Source organism: Choloepus didactylus, chromosome 8 (assembly GCF_015220235.1).
Source record: "Choloepus didactylus isolate mChoDid1 chromosome 8, mChoDid1.pri, whole genome shotgun sequence".
NCBI classification, from domain to species: domain Eukaryota; kingdom Metazoa; phylum Chordata; class Mammalia; order Pilosa; family Megalonychidae; genus Choloepus; species Choloepus didactylus.
The window spans coordinates 15,744,767-15,760,865 of record NC_051314.1 but is presented as its reverse complement, the minus strand read 5'-3'; the positions used below and the strand labels follow the sequence as shown (position 1 = coordinate 15,760,865).

The following is a 16,099-nucleotide window of genomic DNA, read 5'->3' as shown; positions in this document are numbered from 1 at the left end:
CACTGAGAGAAGCCACCAAATTGGTGGGAAGAGAAAAAACGGAATGGGGCCTGGAAACTTCCCAACTGGGGTAAGACACGGAAATCCCTGCACTGTTGGGGTCAAGGTGCAAGAGAGGGGCAAACCCCAGACTTCCCACTAGGGGAGAGCAAATGCCCAGGTCAGCGGGGTGACCAGGCTGTCCAGAGTCCAGAACAAAGGCCACAGCCCCCAGGACACACTGGAGACAGGAGAGCCACAGCTCGGCTGGGGGAGGGCATCCTCTTAGGAAGGGGGGGTTGTGCACAACTGGAAAGCAGCCCCCACACCCCCTGGTGTGCCCCGGGAGGGAACTGTTCACCCTCCCCCTCCAGTGTGCAAGAGACCGAGCCTCCCAGCCACTGAGCCAGGATTCGCCCCCCAGCCTGTGACTCCACGGCCTGTGCTCCTTCTGAGATTGCTCTGGGTCCCTCCCTCCCAGCAGCCCCCACCCTCTAGCCACAGTTGCTGCCACCCCAGGAGGCTGCCAAGCAGAGACGAGCCCCTGGGGAAGATAGAAGCAGAGCCCTAGCATTGCGCCATCAAACCCCTCAGGTCTCTGGGAATAATCCCCCTCTCCCCTCCCAACTCTCCATCCCTGAAGCTCCCTCCCCTAACTCCTCTTGACTGGAAATCTGGGTCAGAGGTCCCTGGAACCTTCTCAGTCTCCTTCCGACCCCCACCCCACCCCATCTTGGCGCGGGAACAGAACCTCCTGTCCTTTGGCCCTTTCAGCTGAGCTTTATGACTGTCCAACCACAACAGTCTTCCCCGAGGGGGAGGAAGATCCTGGGCAGATGGGGAAGGGAGTTCTCCTGACACCCAAGGAATCAGACAGACCCCTGACTTGGGGCCCAGGGGTGGCCACCTCAGACGAGCTTCCCAGTGTGCCAGGCCGGCAGCTGGGGCTCTGAGAGGTAAGCCCCTTTCCCGAAGTCACCTGGCCACCCAGCCTAGTGCGCCCCGCACTGCACAGGCTCAGGACTCAGCAACCACCTCGGGTTTGGCAGGCCTGGCCCAGGGACTCAGCATCTCCAGGCTGCTGGGCTCCACGTCGCCCGCGGGGAGGGTCTCAGGGTCCCCTTCAGCCTCAGAGTCCCCTTCGGCCTCAGCATCCTCTGTGTGGTGCTCAGCGCCCCGGCTGGCTGGGGCATCCCGTGGACGGTGCAGGCAACAGTGGGTGGCAGCTGCCATGAAGAGCCCAGCTAGGACCACCTCGGAGCCGGCCAGGTAGAAGATAATCTCATAGTTCTTCAGGGTGTCCACCAGGCGGCCTGTGGGGGGGGAGGTAGGGAATGGAGAGGTAAGGGCTTTCAGGGACCCCACTCATCACACATCCCCACCCCTAGATAAAGGCTGGCACCCCAGACTTGGTGGGACACATGAATGAAAAACACATATGTCCTGATCATACTCTCTTTTTACAGACGCGAAAACCCAGACTCAAGAACTTACGTGGATCTTCCCTGAACCTCAGTTTCCCAAGTGCCTTTAGTGAGACAGCACCTTACAGTTTACAAGGCACTCCCTTCACACACACATACACATGCACACAACCATTCAAGCCTCACAAATGCCCCATGACTTGCCCAGCTGGGGCCACAGGGGTAGGGGTGGGGGCATTGGGCTCAGCCCTGCTTTCCTGAGGGCCTCCAGCTCTTGCTCTTTCCACTTAAATCCCCTGGTCTCCAAGGGCCTGGCTCAGTGCCCCCCTCCCCCAGGCCTCCTCCTGTCCCTTCCAGGGGGCCACCAGCACCCCAGACTGAACTATCATTAGATAGGCTGGGATATAGGACTTGTGGGTAACTCCTATTTCCTTCTCTGTGTTTCCCCTTTTCTAGCACATGTACCTATTACTTTCATACTCAGGAAAATCTTTTAATTGCAAATACTTCCTCCTACAGGGTGGTCCCTCTGTGGGCTCCACCCTCTCTCTGGAGCATTCTGGAGGCTGCCCACACCTGGAAGGATCCCTTGATTGGCATTTCTGTGACCCCTGAGCTGGGGCCTCTGAGCTGGCTCCCCTCATCTGAGCCCCCAAACCTGCTATCCTGGTCCCTGCCCAGCCAGCTCCATCTTTGACCTTCCCACACTCAGCTCCATGGTGTCCTTGACGTGATCAATCACACCAGCTTCTCCACCTTCTCCTGGCCCAGCACCCCTTCTTCCCTGCCCTTTAGATCCATCCCCACCTGAACTCCGGGTCAAACAAGAAAATGGACAGTGGGTCCCTGAGCCTCGGGGGTGGGGGATGGGGATGAGGGCTGGTTTTGAGTTTTGGTAGTGAGCTTGGGGTTCGGCAGCACACTGGCTCAGGGACTTGGCTGCTCCCACCCAGGTCGGCCAAGATAACAAAGCTTGATGAGGGCAGACTTGGCCAGCCCAGCCCTGGAGGAAGGACAAGCAGCTCACCCTGTCTCAGGGACAGCGTGGCCTGGGTTCCAGCAATGGCACCCCCTCTCCCCCCGCCCCATTGCCCTATCATGAAACCTGACCTCAGCCCTCTCTCTACCCCACACTTTTCCAATCTTAGCTCTTCACCTGTATGGGAACTTGGTCCCAAACACACCCTGTGCCTGCTCACACTGTGCCCTGCCCTGCAAGACTGTCCATCAGGAAGCCCTCCCTGATGACCCCGATCATGGGAATTCCTGTTGCTGGTGCCAAAGGGAGGTGACGAATGTAGGGTGCCAGCAGGCAGTCTGCCAGCATCTCTCCTTCCTCTCCCTTCCCACCTGCTGAGCACCCCCACTCTGCTCTCAGCCTAGGGCTGAGTTCCCAGAGGCACTCTTCCATGCTGGGGAGAGCCAGCATCCAGACACAGTGTTTCAAAGGGGCGGGCCTGTGTTAAGCCTGTGTTCCTCAGTTTCCCCGTCTGTAAAATGAGAATGAGCATCTGACTTTACCTCAAGGTGATGGAAGGGACTAGCTAGCAATGCTAGTTTATTTTTGGCACCTTTCCTGTCTTTTCGGTCTTCCACCTGGAGCAGGGGACGAGCTAACTGGCCATGGGGTGGGGGTGGGGATGGTTCACCCCACTAGGTGGGTCATTCCTTTCACCCCTGGATGTGCTGTTTGGTGGTGGGGTGGGGACTTCCCCTGGCCGTAGAGGCACCAGGCCACACCACCCCTCCGCCCGCGGGGCGCACCGGCAGAGGGCGGTCCGATGAGCACCGCCACGGCCTCGACGAGCAGCACCAGGCCCAGAGCACTGGGGAAGCGGTGCGCGCCCACCGCCGCCATGAGCACCTCGAACTGCAGCGCGCCCACCATGCCGTAGGAGAGGCCGAAGGCGACGCAGAAGGCGATGAGGGAGCCGTAGGAGCGCGCGTGCGCGCTGCCCAGGTCTATGAGCCCATTGGCCAGCAGGGCCAGGCTGAAGAGGTAGGCGACGCGCGGACGCAGGCGCGCCAGCCCCGCCAGGGCGCCGCACGCCGGCCGCGCCACGATGTCCACGAAGCCCACGATGGACAGCAGGAAGGCGGCGTCGGCGTCGGGCACGCCCGCGTCCTTGGCGTAGTTCACCAGCAGGATGGCGGGCACGAAGAGCCCGAGCGCCATCAGGAACTTGGTGACCGCGTACACCGCGAAGGCGCGGTCGGCGCACACCGCCACATCCAGCAGGCGCCCGCGGGCTTGGCCGCCAGGGGGCGCCCCGCGCAGGCGCAGCTTGGCTCGGCCCTCCTCCTCCTCACCCGCAGCGCCCCCGACGCCGTCCTTGCGCGGCCGCGGACCGGGCCCCGGGGGCGGCCGCATGACGGCGCCACACGCGCAGCAGTGCAGCAGGAGGCCGCCGAGCAGCAGGAAGCCGCCGCGCCAGCCGAAGCTCTCGAGCAGCCGCTGGCCGAGCGGCGACAGCGCCGACAGGAAAACGGGACTGCCCGCCGCCGCCAGCCCGTTGGCCAGAGGCCGCCGCCGCTCGAAGTACAGCCCCAGCATGATGAGCGATGGCTGGAAGTTGAGGGCCAAGCCCAGGCCTGCGGGCGAGGAGGCGCTGTGCTGGGCTCCCCGGGGGCGCCTGCTCCCCAGTCCCCCGCCGGAGCGAGCGGCGGGGCCCCGACGGGGAAGGCAGAACCCGGGGAAACTGAGCCCAGGAACTTCAAGGACCGCCCCTCGTGGGGAAACTGAGGACAGGAAGTCTCGCCCCCGAGACTACCGATCCCCCTCTCCCTCTCACCCCCGCTCAAGGGAGCAGAGCGCTGGGCGCCCTCACCTGTGAGCACCCCAGCCGTCAGGTACAGCTCCAGGAGGCGCGTGGTAAAGGAGGCCAGGACCATGCCTGCCGAAGCCAACAGCCCACCCACCAGCATCACTGGGCGGCAGCCAAAGCGGGTCACGAGGACGCTGGACACGGGGCCTGCGGGACAGGGCAGGATCACCACCCAGGCTGCACCAGTCTCCTCTCCAGTGGGCCCCACGCTGCAGGCTTTGCACCTCCCATTCCTGGAAGGCGGCCTCGAAGGGATAAGATCACTCCCTGTTCAGGGGCCCAGAGAGGGCCGTGGCTGGCCAGAGTCACACAGCTCAGCTGGGACAGACCGAGGAGACAGCGGCCTTTGAGGACACAGGGGAGGGCCGTGTCCTGTCCCAGAGATTCCCCCCTAAGAACCCAGAGCCCAAAATAGAAGAGGATCCCATCCACATGTTATCTTCTCAGGCTCCAAGCCCCCTGCTTCCTCCCCAGGCTCCTCCCAAGCGACTAGCCCCGCCCAACTCCCTCAGAGCTGCAGGTTGCACTGGCTTACGGTGAGGGAGGGGGAGCGGATTGAGAACCCCAACATCTCCCTGCACCCCCACAGGTGGTTGGGAGGCAGGAAGCGGGAATGGGTCTGTTGGGCAGGAATGGAGAGGCCCTGCCTGCTGGCCAAGGTGCCGGTCAGCCACAGGGTCCCCGGCCCCCCTTCTGGCCGCGGCCCACATCCCCCCTCCCCTCCCCTCCCCTCCCCTCCTCTCCCTCCGGGTGCCAGGGTTTCCACAGGAGGGAGGGGCTTTCCCTGAAGGCTCCGAGGTCTGGGCCTCCTGGTGCGTGATCCTGGGCCCTAGTCCGGGCTGCGGGAGGGGACGCTGACCGGTGCCGTAGAGCATGGCGAGCATGATGGAGGACACCCAGGCTGTGTCGCTGTAGCCGGCGCCGAAGTCGCGCATGAGGGCGCGGAAGAAGACGCTCACGGCCTTGGGGAAGCCGTAGGCGAAGCCGGTGACCACGAAGCAGGCGGCCAGCACCGCCCAGCCCCAGCCGCCGTCGGGGGGCCCCGCGTCCCGCCGGGGGCCGCCAGCACCCATCGCAGCCGCCTCTGCTGGGGGTAGGGCGGGGTGGGGCACAGAGGGAGCCGCGTGAGGCCATAGTGCAGACAGGGACGGGGAAAGGAGACCCAGGTTGGGGAAACGGAGGCCCGGGGCTACCCCCCAGAGCCCTGCGCAGGGCAAGGAGCCAGGAGAGGAACTTGAGGTAAAAGCTGCACCCCAAACCACCCCCTCCTTCAACAGGCGCCTGGAAGGGGGGGTGTAGATGAGGGGGAAATAGTGGTGGGTCATTCCCACCTGGGACTTGTCTTCAGGAAGGCTCCCTCTGGAGGCACTTCTTCCCCCTGCCCTGGTGACAGCAGGAGAGGGGGTTCCCGGGTGAGCAGGTGGGTGGGGTGGGGGCCACGTGCCAGCCTGCAAAATGGGCCTGTCCAGGGGCAGTTTATGTCCTCCCTTGGCCTTATGGTATGTTCCTCATTTTTCTCAATGATCAGGAAAGACTATTGTCATTGGAACATTAGGATGAAAAAAAAACAACACAGGAGAACACAAAAACGTGTCTTGTCTCAGAAGCCAGGAGCGCTGAGTTCCAGCTCCTCCCAGCTCAGCCTTCTCCCCTTAGCTAGTTTCCCCACCTGTAAATGGGGGACTGATCACCCCAGACTTAGGCCAGTCTAACTGGAATTTCCGGAGAGGGGACCTTTGAGGGGGCACTGGAGACCTGCCCGAGCCCCTAGGAGCCCTGACCCCCTTCATGGGCAGAGCAGGGCTCCGAAGTCCCTCGCTGCTGGAGCTCCACCAAAGGTCCTGTGGGCCAGAGGCCAGATGGACCACCCAGAGCTGGGGTGAGGATCCCCGGCTTCCTGGCCAGCCTCTTCCTCTCCCTCAGCACTGGGGTGTCCCTCCAGTCACTGGGCAATGCATGGCCCCCCGTGAATGACAGGCACTCTGCCCCCCCCACCCCCTTGCCCCAGGTCCAGCCTCTGCTTTCTGTTGTCCTCCCATCAGCCACATGAACATGGGGATCCCACACTCACCTGGGCCAGTGCGGTGGATTTGAGTGCTGAGCCTCACAGCCGAGGTCTGCAGGCAGGGACCACCTCCCCAGAGCTCCCGCAACTCTTACCCCGATGGGGCTCAGCTCGCAGACGTGACTCCCAGGCTCCCCACCAGCCTCCAGATCAGCCACGGGCCTGGCTCTCACCCGCCACCTCGCTCCCCTGGGCCTGGGGCTTAGGGCCTCCCCCACCCCCACCCCTGCTAAGAGGCTTTGTCCCACAAGGGACAGGGCAGCTGAGTGTGAGCCCGGCCAGGCTAGGCCCCAAGTGGGGTCCCCATCCAGGGAGAGAGGACGAGGCCGGGGCCACCTTTTGCAGCCTCAGGCGGACACACAGAGTCCTGCCGGGGGTCCTAGTCGGGTGTTTGGGTCCTTGGCCCAGCGTGGAGGGAGCCCACCATCCCTAATCTCCTGAACTTCTCACCCCCCCACCCCCACCCCAGGCCACATTCCAGAAGGGGCCCCTGTGAGTCCTTTCCCAGGATAAGGCTAATCCAGACCTAGAACAAAGGGCACTTGTATCCCAGGCCATCTGAGGGGCGTTGCTGGGGGTCCTGGACCCTGGCTAGTGCCACCCCTCCCCCCCACTTTGGAGGGACCCCTAGTTCCTGGGTATCCTGGGGTGGAGATGGTGGTGGTGGTAAGATGTTTGGGCAAAATGAGGGATGTGAAGGGCTGGGAGGGTTCAGGCCTCCCAGACACTGGCCGTGAGCCCCCTGGACTCCATTCTCCAGTGGGGCCTCCTCCCTAAGCCTTGTCCCCTAAATCAAATGCCACCGTTCCTGCTGCCTTGTCCACTTCCTTTATTTCTCAACATTTACAAAAGTTAAACAGGGATATGGGGGGGGGGGCGGCGGCAGGGGCTCCTCCCTACTGGGGCAGGGAAGGGGAAAAGAGGTTGGAGGGCAAGAGACAGGCCCCCCAGGGAGAATCCTGGGGCCCCTGGAAGGGAAGAATGTGTTCTGTCCCCCAATTCTGCCTGCTTCACTCTGAAGGCCCCAGGCCAGCACCGTCGGCAGCTCCCCACCCAGCATCAGGGCCGGCTTCTCGGATCTGCTGCTGCTGCTGTCCCCAGCTGTAGGGTGGCCCCTAGGCCGGTGTTGGGGAAGGGTTGACCTCAGGCCCCAGACGGAGGAAGGCGCCTCAGCGGATGAGGGGTGCTGAGCGGTCGTTGGTGACAGTGGGACGCAGCTTCACGGTGGCGAAGGGATTCGTGCCTCTGGTGGGGTGGGGGAGGTTGGGGTGAGGGGCGCAGATCCCCAACTGGCCATGAGCCCAGGGAGGGCAGGCGGGCAGCTGAGCCAGCTGTCCACCCCGCCTCCTGTCCCCCAGGTCCCCCAGCTTCCCCACCTCGCCTCCTCTTCCAAGCCCTCCCTGAGCCCGACTCCCCTGGCCCTCAGTGGGGACTCACCGAGGGAAGAGTTCTGGGGGTTGCTGCTCCCAGCACATGAGTTTCTGCAGTGAGGGTGGAGAGGGGCCGGGACGGTGGGGAGAGGGGCAAACCAGCCCCTGCCCCTCCTTTCACTCCCCCGTTTCCCAGAATTCTGTGGGTTTCAGATTTGAGAAGCCTCTGGACCCAAGTACCATGTGGCAGGCTAACCACTCCCAAGGACAGGATGGGGGCGACCCCATGGGGAGGTGCCCAGCTGCCCCACCCCATCCTGACCACGTTCTGACCTGGGCCCTGGTCCTGGGGAAGGGAGGCCTTTCCTGGTGCTTCCAGTGGGACACTCAGGGCTCCAGTTCCTGAGACTAAGGCTTCCCCTCCCACCCTTCACCCAGACTCAGAACCCCGTTCCATGGGCAGACTGGAGCCAGGGTGGGACTGGGGTCAGCCTCTTGCCTCCTGGGGCTGGGGACAGGTGGGGGGGGCTCACCTTGGCATCACTGGCCACCCCCATGCTGCCTATACTGCTTCGGCGGCTGCCAGGCAAGGGCGTCGGGGCAGGGCTGGGGGCGCGGCTTGGGACCTGGCTCGGCGTACGGGAGCGGGTCTGGCCATCCCAGTACTCTGAGGGGGCCGTGGAGTTGCCCGGCCGGTCCAGGAGGTCGTCGAGGCTGTGGCTCCCCCGGAGTGGGTAGGACCTGAGTCCAGGGAAAGGAGGGGAAAGGAGGGGAGGGGTCAAGGCACCCAGCAGCCGCCTCCCCAGCACCTGGCTGAAAGGAGACCATGGGCATGAGGGCCGTCCTGAAAGGAGGCAGAGGGATGGACACAATGACCTTCATAAATAGACAGGTAGGTTCTCCAGGGGCTGAAGGGGGCTGGGCCCACTCCGGACTTCAAATCACATTCCCCACCTCTACCCTGCCCTCAACCCCCAGGTATACCTGGAAGGTAGCTCATTCACAGGGGTTATAGGAGTCATGGAGGTCATGGGGTTCAAGGGCACCTCCTCCAAAGGCTTCACATAGGCCTCGGGGAACCAGCCGCTCCTGCGGGGTCAAGCAGAGGGTCCCTTAGCAACGCCCAATAACAACGATCAAAAGAACAGCCCGGCAGGAGCAGGACAAGTGCTGAGCGCTGCTAGAGCCTGGCCTCGCCCAAAGGGCTTTGTGGGTATTAACTCATTTAATCTCGTGCGGGAGGTCTTTCCTGGCATTCAAGGCCTTACACTCTGGCCATAACGCACCCGTCCAACCTTGGGTTGGCATCTTAGAAAGGAACATGAGGTCCAAGAAGGACAGGTAGAGACCGAAACGCACTGCCTCACTGCCAGCACACAGTGAACAAGACAATCCCTGCCCCCAATAAGCTCCCAGCCCGGAGGGGAGACAGACCCGCAAACAGGTGATTACAAGGCAGTGAGCTAAGGGGCTGGGGGTGGGAGCCCAGAGGACTCCTAATCCAGTGCTCTTTCCACTCAAGCCAGCTGCTTCTCTCTACCCCAGCCTCTGGCTCTGGGTGGCCCCATTCACCCCGAATGCTGAGCTGCCCCACAGCACTCTGCTCCTGTTCCTGGAGCCTGTGGGGGCTGGAGGCTCATTACCGCACCTTTGGAGCGGCTGGATCGGGAGGGGAAGGCACCACAATCGATGTTCCTTAAACTTTTCAGATGCCACAGAACCCATCAGGTTCTTGCAGAACACCTGAGATAAGGTTCTCCAAAAGGCCCAATCAACAACATCCTCAAGGTAATGGAAGGTAACCTAGGTTCAGGATGCCCGAAAGTATCCTGAAGGTAACAAGCTGTTTCAACTCAAACTGACGGGCTCATGCCATTTCAGCATGTTTTACTTCCTTTTCATCATAAAGTGCCTACTAATAATGTTTGACATCACTTTTCCTAAGCTAGGAGGCACAGAAAGGATCACGATGCTCCAGGAATGTGGTTTGAGATCACAGTCTAGAAGGTTTTATAATCAGGTCCCCAGGAAGTTTGTTCTACACCTGTCATGGGGACCTCTGGGTGGCACCAGGCTACCGTCTGCATGTGGGTCTGCAAAGCAGGCATTCCCACAGTGAGTGGTTCCACCATTTGGTTCTGTCATCTCTGCCCACCCACCAACCCTTCCATTCATGATCTCTGTGGTCACCTGCCCATCTGCTCATCTATCCACACACCTCTGCACCTAACTAGGAACCCACCATGCATCACCCATTCACACAATCCATCGTCCATGTGAGCAGCTACTCATGGAAAACCCAGCCAGGGTGTATCCACTAATCCACCCATCCATCCAGGCACCCACCTGCCCAGCCACCCACCCATCAACCCACTCACATACCTCCCCATTCACCCATCAGTCTATGGATGCACCCCACATTCATGCATCCTCCTGTGCCTCCAACCAAAGGCTATCCCCACCCACCAACCTACTCATCCACTCACCCAAGCACACCTACAGCTCCACACACAACCACCCCCACATCCATCCGTCCACCTCCACCAACCCACATGACTACAGGCCGTCCATGGACCTGCTCATGCAGCGGCCAACTCCTCCGCATCTGCATCCATTCGTTCATGCCCTGTACTTTCCCCCATTCATTCCTTGCCGGCTGCAGCATGAGGAGTGGGCACGCACTCCTGTCCATAAGCCCCCAGGAAGGCTGGCTGCCCTGATCCAGCAAGCTCCCACTTTCCCCTTTTTTCTCCTGCAGAAAGGGTGATTCCTGCAGGCTCCCTCTTTTGGCTGCCAACCCCTGCTCTCCTCCAGGCTTGTGACATACTTCCCTATTTCCTCTCCAGCCCCAGTTTAGGTTCCTTAGGGATTTCCAGTGTTCGCAACTGCAAGGAGGTGGGCACATTTCAGCCTGTCGGGTCCCAGCACCGCCTCTGCTCCTTGCTCTCAGGAGGCCCCAGCAGCACAGCATTCAGTGCCCACCTCCCCTCCCATCCCAGATCATCCTCTCAGGCTCTGCGGCAGAGCTGCCCTCCCCTGCAGTGCCAGGTGCACGGTAGGTGCTCAAGGAATTGGATTTCTGTACCTTTCCACACCTCTTAGAGGACCTTCGCATCCCCGGGGCTCTACCACCCTCTCATGGCCACCAGCCCGAACTTGGCAAGGTGGCTCTTCCTATCCCCATTGAACGGAAGAGGAAACTGGCCCAGGCAGGGGCAGTCCTCCCAGGTCCCAAGGGGAGCCAGGGAGCCTCAGTACCGGCTGGAGCCCAGGCCTCCCGGTAACTCCGTCCACCCCACCTTGCACCCCAAGGCTCCCACTCACGCTGACGAGCCCTCCAGCTTGCCATAGAGCCAGCCGTTCTGGGCCTCGGGCACTAGCACTTCCACGACGTCACCCGCCGAGAAGCGCAGCAGCGTGTGGTTGGCGCCCTCCGAGTGCGAGACCAGGGCGCGGACTTTCGTGGAGCCCCTGCCACCGCCGCCACCGCCGCCGGGACGCTCGCCGAAGGAGTTGGAGCGCGAAGGCTGCGTGCTGCTGGTGTAAAGCGAGGCTGCCGGAGGGGAGCGGGCGGGGAGCGCAGCGGCACGTGGATGGGAAGTCCTCCCTCGTGTCTGCCCTTGCTCCCTCCTGCTGCAGCGCCACCCCAGTTCCTCTTCCCGGCCCCCCCGGGTTCCCAGCCTGGTTCTGGGGCCCTCCCTCTGCACTCCGGGCCCGCGGGGCACTCACAGGCGGACGGCGTCCTGGGCAGGGACCGGCGCTCAGGCTCCAGCTGGGACGCGGACCGCGCCTCGGCGGGCTCGGGGCCGTAGGAGCCCGAGCCGTGCAGGCTGCGTGGGGAGCTGAACTCTGCCAGAGGCCTCGGGGGCTGCGAGGGGAGACGGGCAGGGGAGGGTGGGGCGGGGAGGGGCCGGGGCCTCGGCGCCTCAGCCCAGCCCCCACCCCCAGGCCCAGGCGTCGGCGTAGGGGTTCTCGGGCCGGCGGCCCAGCCACCACGGGGGCGCCGAGGCCGGGCCAGGACGGGAGGGAGGACCAAGGGGCGCTCCGTAGAACGAGCCCCTGGGGGGCAGGAAGCTCCAGGTGGGGGCCCTGAGGCCCCAGGGCCCCGCGGGGGGTGCGGGCGGCGGCGGGGGCGCGAACGGCGGCGGGGGCGCCCAGAGCCTCACCATGTCCAGGCGGGTGGGCGTCAGGCGGCCCGAGGGGTAGGGCGGCCCCAGCGCAGGGCCCAGCAGGCCCGGGGAGTGGGCGCGCGACGAGCCGCGGCTGGCCTCCGACTGCTCCTTCCACAGCAGTACGCGGTTCTGCAGCATCCCGCGGGCCTGGCCAGGCGGGTCACGAGGGTCAGGCGGATCCTGCAGCCCCCCGAGTCCTGGGGACCCTCAAATGACTCCCTAGACCTAGGAACTAGGGCCCTGCAAGCTCGGGGTGAACAAATTTTCCAGCTGAAAGGAGCAAACAGGCCTCTGTGGGATCGTCCAGTGGCCACCAGGCCCTTTTGTCAAAGGCCCCTCCATTTCCCTTGGGAAACCCCACACCCCAAGCCTGTGCGCTTTGGGGTGTCCTCACTGCCCAGCCCCGAGGTAGGGATAGAACCCAGGCCTGACTACCCAGGTCCCTCCATCCTTCTGGTTCCAGTGATGTGCAGGGATGGTACTTATCTGAAAACTTGACCAAAGAACACATTTCCAGGACTTATCCTAGAACTATCTAGAAAAATACACTCTTTCACCCTTACAGGGTTTGCTAAATAGGTAGAATGAAGCCAACACAGGAAATTGAAGGTAAGCAACAGCATGACAAATTTCTGATGATATCGTTTGTGCTCCTGGGTCCAGCTGTACCTGAAATCCTTGAACTTCCCAATAACTAAAGTAATAAATACATTTTCTGTTTAAGTCAGTTTGAGTTAGTTTTCTAAGAGAGGACGTTCAAATACCGTTTTATAGTCTACATAATCACCTCTTTTCCAGTATCCCCACACATGGACAAGAACAGACTCAATGTGGGGTGAGGGACTTTACATGTTAGACCTACTATGTTCTCCAGCTATAAAAGCGTCTCTCTTCTCCATCCAAACCTTCTCCTTCCCCAAGGCCTAGCACAAGTCTGTCACCTTAGGAATAAGTTTCCCTTCATTGAACACTTACTCGGAGTCAGGTCCTGTGTTGAATGCTTTATCTGCATTTTCCTATTTGATTCTCACAACAGTCCTGGGAGGCAAGTATTATTATTATCTGCACTTCACTGAAAAGGACACCGAGGGTCAGAGAGGTTAAATGACTGGCTTAGGGCGCCACAGCCAGGAAGCAGCAGAGTAGTCTGTAATAGTTTGTCTTTGAAGAAGCCTCGTATGGCTGTACTTTTCAGTAATTTCTTCCTTCAATCTGGCCCAGCTGCTAGAAACATCCTAGAGATCTCAGGAAGTATTATGGATTGAATCATGTCCCCCATAAAGATGTGTTCAAGTCCTAATCCCTGGTTCTGTGGATATGAATCCATTTGTAAGTAAGATCTTTGAAGATGTTATTAGTTAAGTGGAGAACAAACCAAATCAGGGTGGACCTTAATCCAATATGACTGGAGTCCTTCTAAGCAGGGAGATCTGGACACGGGAGGAGACAGAACTTGAGTTATGGAGATTGCCGACAAGCCACCGTTAGAAGTCCACAGACTTCAGAGAAAGCCTGACCCTGCAGCCCCCTTGATTTGGGTCTTCTAGCCTCCAAACCATGAGAAAATAAATTCCTGTATTTGTTACAGCAGACCGGGTAAACCAAGACAGGTAGCGAGGATAGAAAGGCCCAGAGCCTCACATCCAGCCGGCCACTAGGCAGATACCCCCCCTGTTTCCTTGCAGTAATTAATGAGCAAAACAGCACAGTGACAAACCGAAGGCCTCTGTGCACTTGTCTCACAGGCAGTAAGCACATTAGGCTCTGCAGACCACATTTTAAGAAAGACTTTGTCCAGTTTGGGAACATTCAGTGGAGAGCTGCTGCCAGGACACTGAGGAGCTCTGGGAGGAAGGATCACAGTCCCAAGCCCCAGCCTGCACAGGGCCTGTGGCCACATCATCACTGACTTCTCTCGGCCTTCCCCCCTGACCAGTTGCACCAGTGATGGGGAAGAAACACTGTATGGGGTTTCAAAATCACAAAGGAGACCCTGGGAGAATTTTAAAAATATTTATGGAAGTAAATATTTATAAAAGGCCTTTCTAAGTATGACACAAAACCCATAAGCTATAAAAGAAAAGATTGACACCTTTGACTAAATAAAAATGGCTTTTTAACATGCCAAAACCCACTATAAGCAAAGCCAAATGATAAATGACAAATTGGTGAAATTATTTGCGACTCATCACTGAGAAAGGGCTAACTTTAGTAACATATAAAGAGATCCTACAAATCAATTAAAAAAAAATGGGGAAAGACACGGTGCCAGTTTGAAATTGTTATGTACCCCAGGAAAGGCCATGATCTTCTGATTGGGGCTTGTGGATGTAAGCTTATTGTGGGTGGGACCTTTTGTTTAGGTTGTTTTCATGGAGATGTGACCCACCCAACTGTTGGTGAGACTTTTTGATTAGAGTATTTCCTTGGAGGAGTGACTTAATTATTTAATTAATTAATTATCTTAATTAGATAACTAGGGTCCTTAAGAGAGCTGAGAGCCCACACAGACCCAGATGCTTGGAGACACTGGGAGATGCAGACAGAAGGATGTTTGTAGATGCTAAGCTAAGAGATGAAGCCCAGAGTTTGCCCTGGAGACACTAAGAGAGGACACCCAGACACTTAGAGAGAAAACTCCCTGGAAGAGCAAGGAAGGATGGACAGAGGCTGAGAGAGAGAAGCTAAGAGAGACAGAAGCCCAGAGACATTTTGGAGAAAGCCATTTTGAAACCAGAACCCAGGAAAAAAGGACCAGCAGACACCAGCCACGTGCCTTCCCAGCTGACAGAGGAGTTCCAGGCGCCATCGGCCTTTCTTCAGTGAAGGTGTATCCTTTTGTTGATGCCTTAGTTTGGACACTTTTATGGCCTTAGAACTGTAAATTTGTAACCTAATAAATCCCTGTTATAAAAGCCAATCCATTTCTGGTATTTTACATAATGGCAGCTCTAGCAAACTGGAGCAGACACTGACAAGTCAGAGTAAAGGAAATCAAATGAGTCTGAAACACTAAAAAATGTGAACCTCAGTTACTGTTGGTGGTTGTTCAGTTCACAGACAAAAAGGAGTTTGCTTGTGAAAAATATATATAAATGGCCAATAAGCACAAGGAAAGATACTCAACATCTTAGTCATAAGGGAAATGCAAAATAAAACCACCATGAGAAAACACTTTATACCCTCTAGGATGGCTATAATAAAAAATGCAGACAATAACAAGTGTTGTTGCAGATGTGAAAAAATTGGAACCCTCAGACACTGCTGGTGGGGATGTGAAATGGTGCAATGGCTTTGGACAACAGCTTGGCAGTTCCTCAAACAGTTAACATAGAGTAATCCAGCAATCCACTCCTAGGTATATACCCAAGAGAAACAAAACATATATCCACACATAAACTTGTACAGACATGTTCACAGCAGCATTATTCACATTAGCCAAAAAGTCGAACCCTGATATCCCCCAACTGATGAATGGATAATCAAAATATGGTCTTTCCACACAATGGAATATTATTTAGCAGTGAAAAGGAAGGAAGTTCTGATACCTGCTGCAATATGGATGAAATTTGAAGACACTCTGCTAAGTGAAAGAAGCTAGTTACAAAGGACCACATATTGTATGACTCCATTTATAGGAAATGTCCAGAATAGGCAAATCTATAGGGACAGAAAGTAGATCAGTGGTTGCCAAGGGCTGGGGGTGATTGGGGGATTGGAGGATGACAGCTAAAGGGTACTGGGTTTCTTTCTGAATTAAGGAAAATGTTCTAAAATTGGCTGTGGTGATGGTTGCACAACTCTGTGAATATACTAAAACCCACTGAACGTACACTTTAAATGGGTGAATTGTATGGCATGTGAATTACATCTCAGTAACGTGGTTAAAAATATTCCTCCCTGGAGAATCCCTTTGTGGAGATAGGAGGGGATGAGAAGGCTGAGCCCTGGGTCCCGGACTCAGGGTGGTGTTGGGTGGTTGTCAGCCTGAGCCCCGATCAGTCACTGCTCAGCACCCAGGGGTCCCTGAGCTCAGGTAAGGGACTCAGGGAAGGGGCTGGTGGGGGTGAGAATCCCAAGCCATGGCAGGCAGAGGCTGCTGCTGGCTGTCGGGAGTCGCTGACTGCACAGACGGTGTTTGAATCCATCTTTGGAGGTAATGGGGCAGGGGTGGAGAACAAAATTTTCTTGGGCTCCTTCTTTTATGCCAGGCTCCAGCTTGCATGGACCTTGTCAGGTGGGGATGATTTCCCCCATTTTACAG

General features: G+C 58.4%; 2 protein-coding genes across 4 annotated transcripts in view; both read right to left on the bottom strand.

The window, feature by feature from the left end:
• Positions 1 to 536: 536 nt before the first annotated feature.
• SLC16A8 (solute carrier family 16 member 8) lies at positions 537 to 6,163 on the bottom strand. Of its 2 annotated transcripts, none has more exons than XM_037846731.1 (5): positions 5,560 to 6,163; positions 5,088 to 5,315; positions 4,232 to 4,375; positions 3,168 to 3,995; positions 537 to 1,292 (listed from the first exon to the last, which is right to left on the bottom strand). In XM_037846731.1, the coding sequence occupies exons 2-5, from the start codon at positions 5,299 to 5,301 to the stop codon at positions 997 to 999; spliced, it is 1,482 nt and encodes a 493-aa protein (XP_037702659.1). In that variant the 5' UTR covers positions 5,302 to 5,315; positions 5,560 to 6,163; the 3' UTR covers positions 537 to 996. The 2 variants fall into 2 exon arrangements, with proteins under 2 accessions (XP_037702659.1, XP_037702658.1); XM_037846730.1 differs by having other exon boundaries at positions 5,088 to 5,312.
• Positions 6,164 to 7,092: 929 nt separating this feature from the next.
• BAIAP2L2 (BAR/IMD domain containing adaptor protein 2 like 2) overlaps positions 7,093 to 16,099 on the bottom strand; it is a 45,172-nt gene continuing 36,165 nt past the window's right edge. The window contains exons 8-14 of one of the 2 annotated variants that reach the window (XM_037847536.1): positions 11,830 to 11,982; positions 11,393 to 11,531; positions 10,988 to 11,216; positions 8,648 to 8,752; positions 8,197 to 8,404; positions 7,731 to 7,774; positions 7,093 to 7,538 (exon numbers count right to left, since the gene is read on the bottom strand). In XM_037847536.1, coding sequence (XP_037703464.1) covers positions 7,463 to 7,538; positions 7,731 to 7,774; positions 8,197 to 8,404; positions 8,648 to 8,752; positions 10,988 to 11,216; positions 11,393 to 11,531; positions 11,830 to 11,982 — 954 coding nt within the window. In that variant the 3' untranslated portion in view covers positions 7,093 to 7,462. The remainder of the gene's footprint in view (positions 7,539 to 7,730; positions 7,775 to 8,196; positions 8,405 to 8,647; positions 8,753 to 10,987; positions 11,217 to 11,392; positions 11,532 to 11,829; positions 11,983 to 16,099) is intronic. The other variant, XM_037847537.1, reaches the window with a different exon arrangement.

What these genes read in the sequence shown, in the direction of transcription:
- SLC16A8 (XM_037846731.1), bottom strand. Translation starts at nt 5,301, where the DNA reads ATGGGTGCTGGCGGCCCCCGGCGGGACGCGGGGCCCCCCGACGGCGGC. An exon ending in CGCCATGCTCTACGGCACCG is followed by an intron (nt 4,376 to 5,087) that starts GTCAGCGTCCCC and finishes CCTGTCCCGCAG; the next exon opens with GCCCCGTGTCCAGCGTCCTC. An exon ending in CATCGGACCGCCCTCTGCCG is followed by an intron (nt 1,293 to 3,167) that starts GTGCGCCCCGCG and finishes CCCCCCCCACAG; the next exon opens with GCCGCCTGGTGGACACCCTG.